The sequence below is a fragment of the Liolophura sinensis genome, chromosome 1 (genome assembly GCF_032854445.1).
Source record: "Liolophura sinensis isolate JHLJ2023 chromosome 1, CUHK_Ljap_v2, whole genome shotgun sequence".
NCBI classification, from domain to species: domain Eukaryota; kingdom Metazoa; phylum Mollusca; class Polyplacophora; order Chitonida; family Chitonidae; genus Liolophura; species Liolophura sinensis.
The window spans coordinates 16,973,357-16,991,452 of NC_088295.1; the positions used below are offsets into that span (position 1 = coordinate 16,973,357).

At 36.6% G+C, this 18,096-nt stretch overlaps 1 protein-coding gene across 1 annotated transcript in view; it reads right to left on the reverse strand.

The window, feature by feature from the left end:
• Positions 1 to 324: 324 nt before the first annotated feature.
• LOC135482227 (calcium-activated potassium channel subunit alpha-1-like) overlaps positions 325 to 18,096 on the reverse strand; it is a 65,408-nt gene continuing 47,636 nt past the window's right edge. The window contains 12 exon segments of the mRNA XM_064762104.1: positions 325 to 3,828; positions 5,427 to 5,496; positions 6,549 to 6,719; positions 7,252 to 7,446; positions 7,704 to 7,834; positions 8,282 to 8,380; positions 9,954 to 10,152; positions 11,585 to 11,629; positions 11,915 to 12,139; positions 12,861 to 13,023; positions 16,552 to 16,680; positions 17,888 to 17,951. Coding sequence (XP_064618174.1) covers positions 3,755 to 3,828; positions 5,427 to 5,496; positions 6,549 to 6,719; positions 7,252 to 7,446; positions 7,704 to 7,834; positions 8,282 to 8,380; positions 9,954 to 10,152; positions 11,585 to 11,629; positions 11,915 to 12,139; positions 12,861 to 13,023; positions 16,552 to 16,680; positions 17,888 to 17,951 — 1,565 coding nt within the window. The 3' untranslated portion in view covers positions 325 to 3,754.

The window sequence follows — 18,096 nt, forward strand, 5'->3', positions numbered from 1 at the left end:
AGATAGAAAACAACTCAATACAAGATTGTGGTCAGGGGGGATAAGAAAAAACTTGACTGAATGGCCCGGTGTCAGTATACTGTAACAGGGTGTCATATCTGTTGTCTCCAGCATCATATTTCATTGGCGGCAGAACCTTAGTGGCGTAAGGCTCGCCATGCAACAAAATATACGTACAAACACCTAATGACCCCTCGTCGTCATATGACTGAAAATTTGTTACTGTGCGACGTTAAACCCCAAGCGTACATACATACATACATCCAAAGACACCACAGTGTCTGCTGACCATGCTGCTTGTAAGAAAAGGGAATAAGACAAATGCAAAACTAATCATTTATTTTTATAATAATACAATCCAAACGCAGTGGGGTAAGCCATTTAGCAAACATACATACATAAAAGTTGGATGTGATAAAAATTCATTACGGAAAAAAAACTCCGTCAACATTTTGGAGACCAACATATATCAGACGATGAGAAATCCTGGGATTACAGACGAAACAGGCGTGGAATGACGAGGCTTATTTCAGTACTGTCGACAATGACAGTCGTCTCATGGATATAAAGACATTATGCACAGCTGATAAAAGCCTTCTGGTTGTTTGGCCAGACACAAGAACAAGTAAGTATTTATTCGTGGTTTTCCAGGGTTGTGTGGAGAATGCACAATGTCAGCTTAATACACAAAAGCTTAATGTGATTGTATGGCAAGCTATGAATACATGTCATTTGAATGCCAACAGACCCAAGGTCATACATCTTCATTTAATCAAGTTCGATGTCTCACATCATCCTTTCTGGCAGCAAGATGATGATTACATGGAGAGGGCAAATAGTAAACTGCTTCAAAACTGATTTTGAAGTAACAGGAGTTTAAAGCTAAATATACAGACCTTATACTAAATAAACACGTGAAACAGTTTCCTACTACCTGCAGTGCAAACTAAGAATTGTAAGCCTTGTTTGACTGCTAAATAATACTCAGGTATTAATGAACGAGACCGGTATTAGAGCTAATTTATCCAGTGCTTTATAACAATCCTTTCCCCATACCAGTACCGATCGCTGATATCGCAATGATTTATTAGTGACACAGAACATAGCTGTAAAATCTACGCTTTGCATGGCCTTCTTACTGGTAATAGAATAATAAGTTAACCATTGTGATTTTTATCTGTCTTTTTAAAACAGATACAAGAGGTCAGATGTTCTAAGTGCACAATTAAGCTAACCTTCATCCCAATTCAGTAAAAACTCAACCTTGTAAGGTTGGCATGTAACCTCAATACTTCACCACTACAATGCTTTAATGTCAATACACCACTATTTTTTAGGCCATAGTAAAATTTTAAGAATAAAAATGCCTCTCTGATCCAAAAAAAAAAGAGAAACAAACTGGGTGACTTTTAGGAAACTTCATTTCAGGAAAAAAAAAACCATACCTGAAATGAGCTAGAGATAACATCCACATCAGATGTGAATTTATACCCAAAAACTCAATAAATATGAGATTCATTTGGATAGCTCCAGCGACCATGCTCACAGCAAATGAAAACCTTTGGTAAATACATCATGTATAACCTTACTAACTGATGTGTTCGCTGGAATTACTAATGACATGTTCAATGAAACAATCCTGTATTTAATTCTCGCATTATGACTACAAACATTACAACTGTCATCTATTTTTACAGCACAGCTGAGTTTAACCGTTGATCATCTGTATATTCCACTGTAGTGATCTCAACCTGCTATGTACACACTGTACCATGTACATGTCACAAACCATGCATTGTACGCAAGCTCTCAAAATGTCCCTATCTAACACAATAGTCTGGCCAACGAACATCACCTGTAAGTTACATAATTGGTAGGAATTTAGGTGCAAGTTAATTATCTTAACCAGTTAGGCCTAAGAACATAAGGTCTGGCAAAATCAGTTACAAGCGTACATTGTAACAGTTACAAACTGCCTGCTGACGGTTTACTTACCAAATTCCTCAATCCTTTCACATGTGAAAGGGCAACTTTCGGTGTGACTTATGCAGCCTTTTAATCTTATTTTGAAGACAAAGCTACAATGGTCGGACTGTCTAATTTCAGGGCTTCACAATAATGCCATAAGAGAATGCTTTAATAAACACCTTGTCACCTATAAGAAAAGGTTGAAGAATTACAGTACATCTAACACATGACAAGACTGAAGTTGTGTCTGGGATAACAAAATGTCCTGAAATGTTGACACATCTGTGTATCAGAAACTAACAAATCTGACCATTTGCAAATGGGCTATGAACCTCATTCGATACTACACAGACTGCACAAATTACCAATAAAAATTTTAATTTTCATAAAAATTAAAAAAACAATAACCGGCAGTAACAAGCAATGATATCTACTCTTGAAGCATCACAGACGTATCACACACACTGGTAGATTCATAAAAAACGACACATCTAAAGTATAAATGAAACGAATTTGAAAGAGATAAAATATATCATATGATATCACAAACATTAAAACCCATTCATGTGAATTTACAGTAGCAAAACAAGTCCTGCATGATCACAAAGTAGTGGAGTACACTGGCAGCTTATCTGCTATAATTAGCCAACAGTGACTGACATTCTCAGAGATCCACAAAGCCCTTGAATATCTAGAGTAGCACAATGTAGAATTGCCTAAAACTACAAGAAAATAACAAGACAAATTACATGAGAGGATTCCAAGCCATGATGGTTGGAACAGCAAATTTACAGGCCCGCTTGCTAGTTTTCATCTAATTTGACTCAACAGTTTATCTTTAGATAAAAGGCAACTTTCAATACAACCACAAGACATTTAACTCACAAGACTGAGGATAAACCACATGTTGTCATTTGGGTGGTAGACTATGGAAGGATATGTACATGTACAAATATAACAAACAGACTTCAGAGTAAAGAAAGAAATCTTAATGAATAAAAACAACAATGAATGTGCTGAAATCCAAATTTATGTGCTGGCATCAAGCCATATGTATATTTTCATTCAACATTAAAATAGTGCAAGATTCAATAAAAAAAAACTCTCATGAACATTTGCAGTAAAAATACGTGTAACTGTTAGAAATTTAACAGCAGAAAAAGTGAACTGTCAAAGAGATAAAAAAAAGGGTAGTACAAATTCACTTACACATACATGTTTTTATAATCTATCAAACCGTCTGCCAATAATTGAGCATGGTGTAAAGAGTTCATGTAGAAAGATCAGATGTGCTTATCATCAGCAGAAGGATACCGCAAGTAACAGATAGTTTATTTCAGGTCTTGTCTGGATGCAGGAGGTCACAAAACATTCCAACAGCACTATCCAGACCTTACAGCAAGCACTGCCTATATGACCTTTATAGCACATGGGTGTTAAGTTTGACACCTTTGTGCTCTTCACACCATAACACAAGATAAACCAACCAATATATCAGGGCCAAAGTACTTCAAAGCAGTCTTGCCAGTTTGTCTTATCCTGGGATTTGTAAAAGAAGACATAGCTGTACATATATATTGTTTACAATATATACATATTATTAATAAATTGGAATATTTTCTATCATAAGAACTACTACAGATGTTATACAAGTTTGCTTATCTTGGTAAATATCCATTATGTTGCTTTTCATCATCATACAATATTATACATTGGCGTTATACTGCTATTACCTCCCCCTTACACAGAGAGAGCTCTAGGTATTCACCACTAGGGGGACATGGGTTTATGTGGTGGAGTCTTGTGTGCCTTCTTCATTTTCTTTGAATCTCGCCAATGGAGTGGCTGAAGACAAAAAATCTGTGGGTGAAAGAACAGAAACATTTTGTCATTATCACCTTATTAAATCTCTGTTCATGACTTCATGACTTAAATTGATAAAAATTTATTTAAGCAAATGGTTTTTAAAGAGGTTTCAATTGTTTTACTCTCTGAAACAGGGCAATCCATGTCTTCAACAAAAAGTTCATACAATCACAACAGGCCTATCAATGACATAAGGAGCTACTATTAATGAGACAAAGGAGTGACTATCATAGCATTTGTGACATTTAGTTGCTAGGCAGATGTCAACACATATCTGACAACTCACTATACAATGAATCACTGACCAATGCAATATGACCAGGCACCATTCACATGAACAGCTCACAAAACATGGGCACCTCTACATAATACTGGTACACTGATGGAAAGGTGCAGCCACTGTCAATCCAATCCAATACCAGTGCTAAATATTAATACAATGTTAAAGTGTGGCTAAGGGATAAACAACTACTCTATGCTGCACTGTTATGTTAAAGCAAGTTAAGCTGTAAGATTACACATGTACATCTAACTACACATTTGAGCAAAGAATTTTGTTTTTTTTCATGTGAATAAGTCTAGTAACTTTACTCAACAGGGTTTCATTTCTATAGTGGGACTTTAACTTCTTTTTTCTCCCTAACTCATAAACATGTACATGTAGCAATTTACCTAAAATTACACTGACTACATCAAGAAACTACTCTTGCACTCTTTTTTTGTCTGCAGCAACTATATTGCCGTATTTTCTCCAGTTTCAGTACAATATAGTATTGGATGGCAAATATTCAGATACTCCTCAAATGGCTGTTTCACAAATTTAAATCAAAATAATGTCTGCAGACTTGTTGTTTTCATATTGTAACTAACTAACTAGATAGAGACTGATAAAAGGTAATGATAAATTTGTCACAATGGATAACTTGGACCAAAATCTTATGCCAAGTATTGATTTTTAACAGTATTAATTTGTGAAAATTATTAGTTTCAGTGTTGTAGACATGCACAGGTAAATTTATACTGTGAAAGAAAAGGGTGACCTAAAAGTATCTTTCCTATAAATTAATGCAGCCTAATTGTACCTACCGTATAAAACTACTGGCCCTAGGGACAGGAGGGAGAACAGGGCTGGGAAGTTGGGATGCACACTGTGAGACAACTACTCCATTAAGATTGGTGACACAATAATGGCAATTTTCATATCAACAATAACAATGACAAATTGGCAAACTTAACAGACCTTCACTCTGCAATGAGAATACACGAATTTTACCATTAAATGTTCTCAGTTAATATTACCCTGGAGAGATTTTATCAGCTCTGTACTGGGTATTGGGAAGGAACGATAGAAAGCAGATTATGACATTTCCTTTATAAATTCTTTAGTGTATTATATCACTATCTCACAGTGTGCAAGGACTTTGCACTACATGCATTGGACACTGCGCAAAACACAGCTGCAATACAGCACGGCACCATGTGCAAACACGGGCACACAAGCGACACAAAACAGGACTCACTCACACTGCACAACGACAACAACGTCATGCAGGCCCTGGCCCAAGGACTGGGTCAGAGTTTTGTAACCTCACGTTTGTCAATTTGGTGGGTGTCACACGATGAAGTAGACTGAGAAAAGTGGCAAGGTAAAAGACAGAACACCTGAGAAAAAGAGATAATTTCGACGTAATCAGTGGATGCAAGGTGAGAAAATAAGACAGTATAAACCCAGACTCAAAAAAAAATCAAACCAGGCACAGTGTAATATACATGTACATGAAAATACATTTGTTTTATATCAATAGTAAAAATGTTTAAAAGTGTCAAAACATGCTTAATAATGGGTGAAGTATTACAGTGATAGTTAGATTCTCACCCACATGATAATCACAAAATAAGAGATCATGTAGTCCCAATGTGTTTTTTTTCTCAATTTAACATTATCCGAGCATAACCATGTAATTTCCCCTCTCTAGTAAACACACAAATTCAACTTCACTGAAAAAGTTCAATTAATCCATGCATGCAAATCCACCATTACCTATGTAATATGTAATTATCTATGTAATATGTGATTACCTATGTAATATGTGATTACCTATGTAATATGTGATTAACCTATGTAATATGTGATTACCTACATAATGCCAAGTGATACTATTACTCTCCTCACATGCACCCAAGTTTGGGCTCCAAACATTAATGCACTAGTGACATAGCCATTGAGTGTTCACAAGGAATTTTAAAAACACCAGAATGAACATAAACTTCCATATCATAAATTTCCATTTCAGTCAATAAAACATCATAATAAAAATGGTCTGGTGTTACAAACTGGCAGCTAAAATATAATCCACAAGAGCACTTAGCCTTTGTAATAATAATGACTAGGAGCTAATTTCTCCTAGGCATTCATTTAGGACTTGATTGTCAAAATGGAACAGTGTTGAATAACTAATGTATGATTTACTTGCCATTTCCCATTACTTTGGGCAATTACTTCTCCCAAGCCATTTTGCATGCATTATTATGATGCAAATGTGAGTTAAAAAAAAAAAAAAAAAAAGAACAAGGAAAAACCAGAAAGAATTTGGAAGAAAGAGATTAAAGTAACATTACCTCTGTGGAAGAAACAATGGGAGAGTGCCTTAAATACAAAGTTACACAGAGGGTAATCAAACCGGATACTGAGAAGATGTTATATACGGGCTTACTTGATCAGTTGATCGCAGGGGAAAATCCTCAGGGGGATTGGTGATCACATAACGCTTGGAGGACGGACTCTTCTCAGAGTCGGCAGTATCTCGAAACCGGTACAGGCCGATACATAAAATACCGTAAGTCTTCAGGGCTTTAACGAACAAATCCCCATACCGTCCTGACTCCTGATAAAGATAGCAGGCAAGGCTTAGACATGTTGGTGAGATTTCGTACGTTTTCATTTCTACAAACATTTATGCTCATGTATTATTTACAACATAATGTCCTCAGTGCCCCAGGTTATCATGGCAATGTAAATAATGGATTGACACAGTCAAATGTGAAGTTCAGCTTCTACAAAATATGTTTTAAAGAGCAACATCACAGACAAATGCATTCTCAATCTTCAGATTAGAGTCATATACACATATTACAGGAGGGAGTGAGTGAGTGCTTGGAGCTTAATGTAGTACTTAACAATTTTTCAGTCATATGACGATGAAGGAGTCCTTAGAGTGCATGGAATGCTGAACGCCAAGTTTGGAAGTTACAACTTCCTCTTTTTAAGGTCTTAGGTGTAAAACGACCCAGGACTGAAGCTGGATCTTCCATCCACGCTCTAACAGATGAGCCATGGGGGCTGCTTCACATGTATTATATTATCATCCAGCCTTGATTCTTTCTCTGGAGAAAACAAATATGCATTTCTAAACTTACTGTAAACTGAGCAAGGGGTCCATTAAACAGTGAGATCTGCCCCACCCTACACCTGTCTCTGTTAGCCAGCAGGGCTGGGGTGTTGTATCCACCCCTCATCCCCGCTCCCTCAGCTAATATCTGCTCTAACTCCGGCGTAGCGCCCCCTGTGATCAGGGTTCGGATCAGTGTCAGGGCGTTGTCATTGAAGTAGCTCTGAAACATGGTTAGAAGTAAACATGTGAATAAAAATGGATTTCTTATCTGGGTCACTAAAAAGAATCTGTTTTATAAAAGAGCCACACTCTGTACCCAGTGTATTAAATGTCCCTTACAACACATAATGAAAACATATCTCACCATAGTATAATACTTAGGCAATAATGTTGTGCTATGTGAAACAGGTCCCAGGAGTTTAACAGTACCAGTAAAATTACTCTATAAATGTGTAATGCTAACACTTAAGGTCTTACCGTGCTCATGAGCGAATCTAGGACGCTGACAGCAAAAGCTGTACCACAGGCAAACGGCTGCGTGATGTAAAGCTCTGTGTCTGGGTCATCATCATCATCCTGATCCAGAAACTGCACATTGGAGTCGTTTGCTGCAAGTACATCATAAACATCACAAATGTACATGTATAAATATCACAGACTGTCAAACTATCACAGACTGTCAAAGTCTATTTGTATAACAACATGTACATGTATATGGTATAAAATCAAACTGCAATTATTTACATATTGATTTATTTATTTACTTGATTTGTGTTATACCTTTTACTCGAGAAAATTTCACTTATACGACGGCGGCCGGCATTATGGTGGGAGGAAACCGGGCAAAGCATGGGCAAACTCACGACCATCTGCAGGTTGATGACAGATCTTCCCACACATGGCTGCACAGCAAGCCAGCGCGAGCTAGATTTTACATATTGCAAACACAAGATACTTCATTAGGGGTGGGGATGACTTGCAGAATAATTGTCTGAGATCACAGCTTTTTAGCTCTTGAGTATAAAGGGTGTTTAAGCTGAAGTCAGTTGTCTTACCTAGTTCAGTAATAATAGGCACATTTGAGCCACAGGTTGACCCTCTCCTGCCAAATCTCGCCATATTGCCCAGGGGTGAGAAGCCAGGAGGAAGAAAGCCTAGGAGGGGGGAGAAATAAATACATGAAAAATATTTATTTTATTTATTTGATTGGTGTTTTACGCCGTCCTCAAGAATATTTCACTTATACGACGGCGGCCAGCATAATGGTGGGTGGAAATCGGGCAGAGCCAGGGTGAAACCCACGACCATCCGCAGGTTGCTGCCAGACCTTCCCACTTACGGCCGGAGAGGAAGCCAGCATGAGCTGGACTTGAACTCAGAGCGACCGCATTGGTGAGAGGCTCCTGGGTCATTGCGCTGCGCTAGCGCGTTAACCAACTGAGCCACGGAGGCCCCCCATGAAAAATAATTAACCACTTAACATAACAACAGGAAATGATTCCATGACGGCACAGAAAATCAATGACAATAGATTATTCTATATCACACAAGTGAGTCTTCAGCGGAACTTCTATGTCTTTATCAGCTCAGCTGGTTAACTTTTGTCTATACCAGCAATGGAACCATTAATTTGTCAATACCCTAATAAACATGAACCCATGAAATAGTTTCACTCAGACAGCTTTTAATGTGTTTTTACCACCACTAAAAACTATTTTACAACCAGCAAATTTCACATATCTTAAATCAAAAGGAGGAAATGTTGATTTTTAGTGCTTTCATTTGATCAAATTGGTGACTGGTGTTGTGTCACATTCGGCAAACTACAAGAAAATCCAAGAACGTGGGTTATGCCTAGTATGCAATGATTATTTGTTTATGAAGAAGTTCAGGTCAGTAAACTAAATTTACTTACATTATATATCTTGCGACAGCAGCTCTTTATACAGAGGTGTATAAGCGTATTGCTGGGATTTGCCCTAAATACATCACAGGGCTCTTTGATATTGAAAGATCCAGTTACAATCTAAGTAAGTCTGGCATGATGAATCACTGTTATCTAAAACTACTGATTAATGCCTAGCAAATATCAGGGAGCTAAGCTATAGCATGCTCTTCCAAGCAGTATTTAAGAAGTAACTGAAGTAAAACATTTAGAAAGTGTAAAGCAGACTATACAGTGTAGTTTCCAGTCTTGTGGGCTAACATATATGTATGCATAATTTACTTTTAAAATAACACAATTAAAATAATTTGACAAAGACAAGAATTTAATTATGTTTGTATATCAATTGTTTATTTATCTGTAGATTTATATTCCGCATGTTTCCCAAATTCTTACATACAGATACTCTTATTACTATTTTTACTGCAAAGTGTTATTTTATTCCAAAAAGAGTTATTCTTATTTGTGTTTATTTTGTTAGATGTGCCAATGATAATAGGCTCTTGTGAAAGCTAATGTTTTATGTTTGTAAAACAGTACATATATTTTTTGGGGCCGATTCCCCAAAGCCAATTTTGGCTCAAGTCCAAACTTGAAATACTATTTAGAGCTTGTTTTTAGACCCTGTGAATGAAAATTTGGACCGCCGGGCCAATGTTATCTTCAAACAAATGTGTAAAAATTTCAAGTTCCATTATCAAAAAATAAGCACTGTGGCAAGGTCTAAATTTTGATTTCTGTCAGAATTCTGTTTGTGGAATCGATCTCTGATCTTATCTTACCAACACTAGGTAAGGAGTTCTGCAGGAGGCCAAGACTGTCATCAAAGGTCATGGCCTTGATGTTGAGGGAGCAGAGAATGGCCTCCTTGTCCACAAGGTGGGGGTCATCGTGGCTCTTCTGTTTGGCTGATAGGATTACACACATATCACACAGGTTAATGTTGACTGCACGCAGATTGGCACGGTTTAGCGGCGAACCCTGAAACAAGAAAGCAATGATGTGTGACCAAGTTAGGATATACAGTACATAGAAACCTAACACAAGTGCCACACCCTTTAATATTGACACTGCAGCAACTGTACAGAAGCCATAAACCAGATATATGTACATGTACATGTATGCAATGTTGGCAGTTACTAATCAATCAATCATACATCAATAGACTACATGAGTGTATGAAAATGGGTGACTTTATCATTTCAGCGCTGGTGAACTGTGGTCCTATTTTCAAAAATGCATGACAGTGGACAATTAAATCCAATTGTTTCTACATAAATTTAAGGCTCTACACCGAAAATAACATATAACCTGGGCATGTTACATAAATGTCTGTACAAATTGAGATCTCTGCTCTTATATACATGTATATAAATACATTTAGACCACAACAGTACAGTAACTGTTGTATGTAAGCCTGGTAAGGATCAAACTCTGTCATACAACTTCATGATTGCTGACATGAATGTAGGTGTGACCACCTCTGAAAACAAGATCGTCATGTTGTTTCACTAAGGCCAAATAAAGGTTTTTTTAACCTTAACAAAAGGGAGGGTATGGGGATATTGAAGAGAGATACTAATACAGGTGTAAACCTGACAAGTAACAGGCACATGCAAGTCAGCCATTGGTTGTATTATTTCATATTTTCTCACAATGTAAATATCTATATTAATTGTAAAGGGTTATTATTGATCTACTATAGCAATATAAAAAGTGTAATTATAACAAGACTCTAAAAGATATAAATACACAAATGTACACATTGCAAACAGCCAGGTGTAAAATTTGTTAGGATAACAACATGCCACATGGAATAATTTAATAACAAATGTAAGACTTGCCTGCTTGAAGATAATTTAGGTAAATAAACCTTAAAAACCCTGAATCCAATAAATGTGTCAATCTTTCACCTAATACACAAAAACTTTGGCACACAAATACATGTACACAAAAATAAACAAAACATGGACATTTACACACAATTTAAATACACACTGTAGCACAATGTTACATATTTAAAATGAACTAAAACAAGGGTTTATGGTTTCTTGTGGAAAATAACTGGTAAATTTGGTTGAATTTACCAAATGGTCTTCTCTGCACAAGATTGCATTTCCCAATGTCTTCCATATACATGTAACTAGAAAAAGACTTAAATTGTGCTTTTTCGTCTAGAAACTGAGACCAGGTTTGCAAAATATGTCCCAGTCCCCTTTAGTATAGCAAGCAAATAATGAAGTACAACAAGATGAGCCAAATAATTATAGACAACCACAAACAGTTCGCAGCAGTCAAGATACATTGTACAACACACAGGGTGTGGCCTGTTACTATGGTTACTGTCAGTACAATAATCACTGAAGGTTTTGTAGCCTACGGTTGCAATGACAACATATGCACTTCTGCTTACATGAAGGACAGTTTTCCGGTAAGGATCATCGCAATCAAGTTTATCCTGTAATAAACAAGATCTTTACCGATATGCTGCTAACAGAAATCTTGGACATTCCCAATGCTTCAAAGACACTTTACCATAATGGTTTTGCGGAAGATAATTTTGTGACTTTTGCCAACGAATAATGCATAAGGCTTTCCTTGACTTTAAAATTTCCCATTTGCATTGGAAAAGATTTTTCACATGGTCAATTTCCTACAATTTTGTATCAATTCAAACATATAAATTGTCCAGAAGAACAAAGCAGCGTTCTCCTCTTTTAAAGTTTCAGCGTTGTCTACATACCGGGAGAACTGAGATTTTGGGGAAGTTACGAAGCGTTTTCCACTCCCTCTGCAAGTACTTGAAATCTCCCACAATCACAACATGCTTCAATTCGTTGTAGTGAAAGTTGCTAGCTCTCAGAGGCATCACCAAGTTTCGCAAGCCTATGAGCGGTGAATTAGCATCAGCGAATAGACAGACGACCACATGGTTGCTCATGACGGTCATGGAGGCTTGATTACGGTCCTGGAAACAAAACATTGCAGAAAAGTGAGATTGACCAATAGGCATTAGTGTGTAGAATTAGTATCCCTAAACATCCTTGGCAGAAAACACAAGCTTTTCAGTTCTTTTCTTGCCCGCATGGAAAAATTTTCCATAAATTTTCTATCATATACAATGTTCAAGTAAATATATCTTGCAAAAAAAACTTAGTTTTCTTGATGCTTTTTCAGCCATAGTTTTCTGGAGATTTTACTTTCAAAATAGGAATTTTATGAAACATTTTCTGGATGTAGTTTTCTGGAAGATTTTTCTAGATGTAGTCTTCTGGATTTGGAAACAGAATGCAGTTTTCTAAAAGATTTTCTTGAAGCCTTGAAGTACAATTCTGATATCCTTGCACAAAAGATACAGTTTTCTTGAAGTCTTTCATACTCCCAAGATGTAGTTTTGTACAATAACCTTCGTAACAAAACCAAACCTGGGAATGCAGGCCCATATTTTCTCTTCCCACCTCTCCTCTCGCAGATTTGTTTTCTCAGCAGCTTTCAAAACTGTCATCATAACTGCAGGCTACTTAATTCACCCAAAATAAAGCTGAAAAGTTTTGTCCTATTTTAGGACACATACTAAAGTGCATATTAAGAAATAAAATCCAAATGATTGTGGTATCCTTAAAGAGGTTACAACACATGTACAATGTACATCTCTACTTATTTAGGGCACTGATGTCTGGCTAACTCACCATTAGCGTGTCCTCAATTGGTCTATCGGGACACCAATGAAACATTCCGGTGGAGTCAAACTTACAGACGTCTGCTGTTGCCAGCTCATCTTTAGCTGTATTGTCCTCTCCACTAGGGAGCGTGTCAAGCACTGGTAACAGGGGTTTCGAGGGACTAGCCAACCTGCCAAGATACAATACATTGTAAGCCACATACACGTGCACGAAGGCAACTAAAAGTGATCATAAAACTACAAATAATGACCATCGTTAAGTCCTGTCTGCAAGACAAAGTAGATCATGTAACATTACAAATTCTATGGAATAAGTCGGGAAATGCTGATACTTGAATGTCGACAGAAGAATCCATGAATTGTTTTTCATACTATCTATTACTAATATAGTTCAGAACCCTTCATAACAAAGGCTGTTTCATCACTTCTATTGGAAAACCTAACCAAAGAATCATTCCAAGCATACACAACAAATTGCTTTGGTGATGCATATTAGAAAAAGCGTTATAAGAAATTAACAGGGTCAATTATTATTTTTACAACAAACATGGAAATTAAAAAAAAAATATCTCTGAATTCAAGGTAAAATTTGTTGAAAAAAAAAATGTGATACATGTAACTGCATGCATAAGAAATTCCCAATAAGATGTTAACGACTATTTACATGCACAAACCCCCAGAATAAAACATTAGTTGTACATTTCCTGATTGTACTGACAGGTGAGTGGCTGACGACAGTTGTCATGCACACAGTACATATGCAAATGAAAAAAAAATGGTGATTTTAAGGTGAAAGAAAGCTAGAGAAGCTAAAATTGGCAATAGCTATGAAATCCTACAAAAGCTGGCGCCATCTTGCACTCAAACACCTCAGTATTTATTAAAGTTAATGACCCATATTTAAAGCCAGTGTTTCTCAAATTATACAAATTAGGCCTGTTAGAACTGCTTGTCACTGCTGAAAATCTCAATTTCCATTCACACATGTTACATGCAAATGTATTTTACTCTGGGTAGTAAAAACTCTCTAACATAGATAAGATCTTTGAAGAGGCATTTGGAAGTTAGATGACTACATGTAAGAAAAGAGGAAATACTTATTTTCGTTTTCGGCTGGCTACAGTGAAACACCATGGACAAGTTTAGGATACGTTATTTATACCGTGTACATGAGCTCTTCCCAATCTCTTGTCACTCAAACTTCAGAACTTGTACATTCATGTATATCATGATATGTCAACCAACTGCCACTTTGGGGCAATACACCGTGCTTCATTTGTTCTACATGTATTCGAATATTCTAATACCAAAGCTTAAAATTAGCTTGTTAAATGTTAGTATGCCTATGCAGACCAAACCGTTCCAAAAAATGAGTTCATAATACCAGTAAACTGGTAAGTGAAGGTAACACCAAAACTCATGCTATTTTTATTTCAAAGGTGAACAGAGTATTTGAAAAATCCACAACATAGGTGCAGAGACCAAAAATTCTTAAAATTTAAATCAGATAAATTGCTACTGTTGTCACTCTTCTGACATGGACATAATAAGTTTATTCTGGTTAATACTGAACAATTATTGACAACAGACTGAGTACGAAACATCTGAAAGAGACACTTGTATGCAATGTGACAATGTCATCAAAAGCTGACAAAGCCTTCAGAAACCCCAACAGGCCTATGAAAATCTAATGTTACCAGAACAAGAACATATACTAGTACATGATCACTTTCAAAAAGATTAAGAAAACATTACACTGGTGTTCTCTTCATAAAGATGAAAAGTAGTACAGGTGTATTTGTATGATTTAAAGAAAATTTATGTTTTAACAGAAAATGCCAAAGGAAATTCACTTTTCACTTTTAATTACTTTATGGAAGAACTGCGATTTACACATTCCCAGCTGGCAAATGATATACACCAGTACTGGCATATCAATGTTATCTTTCCCAGAAAATGGGACATTTAAAAGAAGATGACTTTGTGATAGAACTACAATGTTTACATGTACATTGTCATCATATAATGAGACAGCGATGTGTAGTACTGCCCATTCAGCTGTGCTGGTAATGTCTCAGATATAACAGGCCAGATGGATCAAGGTTCAGATTCAAGGATGAACAGTTCATTTATTACTCTCAGGAGAACTAGTATACAACAGCAGCAGAACTTGCTGTGTAGTCACATAAGGGACTACAGGCTGATGTACGTATCCCAGTAGTACCTGACCGTACATGTATACATGCCAAACTCAAGTAAAGACGCCAAACTCAAGTAGAGACTTCAAACCCCTGTTTCCTCTTGCCATGATGCTGGTCATCTTCACAAAGGCTAACAAATCAGTTTAATTAGAGGAATTACTCAATATTCTGAAGAAATGGTGCAGTTCTGTCATATACATATACAATTTCATTATCAATCAGTATTCCACAGCCAAAATGTAATTTAAGGTGTTATTTTATAGATATGTTAGCAATATATCCAAATATATCGTCATTTTATAGTTTAGTTACATATTAAATACATCAACCATCATTCTTTGAGTCTTATCATCAATCAGGAAAATAATTAAATTTTTGTTGATACAAATGTAGATATACAGATTTTTCATGAGCACTTCGCTGGCTTCCAATAGTTAAGGTAGGATGTCAAATGATCATAATTGTTTTGCCTTATATAACCCCATGTGAGTACATTTCAAGTGCTTCAGCTATAGCTGCTGGAATATGTGTCATCATGCAATAGCTGTGCCAACATTTGCCATTACATCTGTCCACGCATACAAGAGTAAATAGGACTATCAATTGTTTTTTATTACATCAGATATATAAAAGATACTGACGATACCTATAAATTTATCTGTCATATTCAATATTTAATCTTAAACCTTTATTACCATTCATTTGGACACCAGGTAAGTTGTTAGCAATTAATCAATAAATGTTAATGCAGTATATAATAAAAAGATTATTTAACAAAAGAAAATAATATTGATAAAAAAAAACCTGTTGAACTGGGGCTTAATGACCACAATGGCAAACTGGCCAAAAGGGAGAAAGGAAATAGAACGTGTGACCTATAACAACTGAGGAATCAGCAAGCCAACAACATTAAACCAATGTAGCCTTGAATGGTGAGGATTTGAAATACACGTATGTGAATTGTTGTGAAGAGGGCAGCATTCACGCGAGCAGTGTACCAGTGTACGGGCAGCTCACTGTTGACCAGCACTTTGCTTGATGTTGTTCTACTTGGGCACTGAACCAGTACCTACTAAACAGTGCTACATCCTACATCAATTTTCATAGGGTTAGACCATGCACACATTCTACATCCCAGCTAAAGGCATTTCAGCTCTGGCATGCTATATGGAGCACATACAATGTATGTAACATACAGTACACATAGCTACATATATGTGCCAACCGAAGAGATCATCTGCAGCCCAACCCAAGTGAACGCTTTTACAAGATTAAATGAGTAGAAAGTCGGTCAGTATGAAGAATGCAAAAAAAAAAAAAAGACCATTCTCTGGCCAAGAAGAATTTTTTCCAAATCTTGTTTTTGTCAAAATTCTTCTAAATTCAAAGAATGGTCCAGAAATAAATGGAATGTACAGTAAATACATGTACGTATGAGGATAACAACAGTCTGACTTCACAGGAGACAAAGGGTGATGATGAAGATGGTAATATTACTGGGCAAGCCGCGAGCTTTGAGGCAATCGCTCCTCTGTAGCTGCCCGACGTTTCCCAAGCAAGACATTTTTACTGGAATCATCCGTATCCACATCATCTTCACTGTCGTCATCTGCCATTCGGAAATTACTGCAACAATAACGCTTCCCGGTTAATCTCGGCCACACCCAGGATTCAACATGGCTGCAAGAGGAGTCTGCTCAAATACCACTGTTCTCTTGCCCAGCACAATTCATTCTGACAGTTTACTGGACAGGTCAACTGTCATGGTATTACCTACCCACCATCCCCTTAAAATGTCCACCCATCAATTATATACCCAACATGTTTTAAAACATGTAAAACCAGTAGCTGAGTGGGATATAAGAGTTGGATGTAACACATGTAGGTGGCTCAGAAAACAAGCATAAACTGTATAATTCTGATTTTAGTTGGTTAAAAGACTGCTGCTGTCAGTACTTGCTGAAATACATTATGTCTGTGAAACTTATGATCCAAAGATGATGTCTACATGTATCAATCAATGAGAAGAGAACTAAAGTGATTATGATTTAACTGAAACAATAGCTCCAGGGTGCAATGACTGAAAATGGTAACCAATGAACAATGATAACCATGGAAGAACAGTACAGCTACATACAGTAATAACTAGTGTGCAAAATGGTTACCAGTTTTAATGCAACTCCGACAAAACCCTCAATGCAAGAACATGTTGTTAGAATAAAGCTGAGAAACTTGCTTAAACACAGTTAAACTTAATATATGATGCACAAAAACAGTTGTATCTCAAGTGACAGCATGAATTTTCTACATAAAAACTACATATTCAAATGACCATAAAAATGCGTGCATATCCATGAAAAAAACCCTGTTTAACACAGAAGTTAATCTGACAGCCAAGATGGGCAGGTTATGAGAAGCTAAAAATTTCAAGATTTACAATTATAAGTATCCAAATGGTGCTCCTTTTCAAAGGCCTGGAAACATCTTTCACATATGTTAGGTGAAGTACATATAATTTAGCAATAAACATGATATCCTACGATCATGTTTATTCAGAAATATTATAGTGACTAACTATATGCATGGGAATAACCAGGGGTTACAATTAACTAATTTGAAGTATTATAATTACCACCAAAAACACAGACAGACACATAGAAGATTCAGTTTTATGGAGTTGTTAGCATGGACAAACTAATGAATATGTACACCAGAGAACATGAGACTGTGCACTGAATGTGACAAGCATTGTTTGTAGTGAAGCAATGCTCATCTGACTCTCACACTATAAAATGTGGTCAACACATGCCAAAGACATCCTGATTGCACTCACTTCTTTTCCTTGAATACATTTGTTGGTGAAGACTTTGCCAGACTGGAGAGGCTTGAGCCCGGTCCTGTGGGCAAAGCAAAAAGATAGCATTATTCACACAAGTAGGTACGGAATGAGGCAGGATTATGAACAAAATGTCTACAGAAAACAGATATAGAAGGGAAAAGAAGCAAAGAAAGGCTTCTGTTGCAAGAGCTTCACATTCTGAA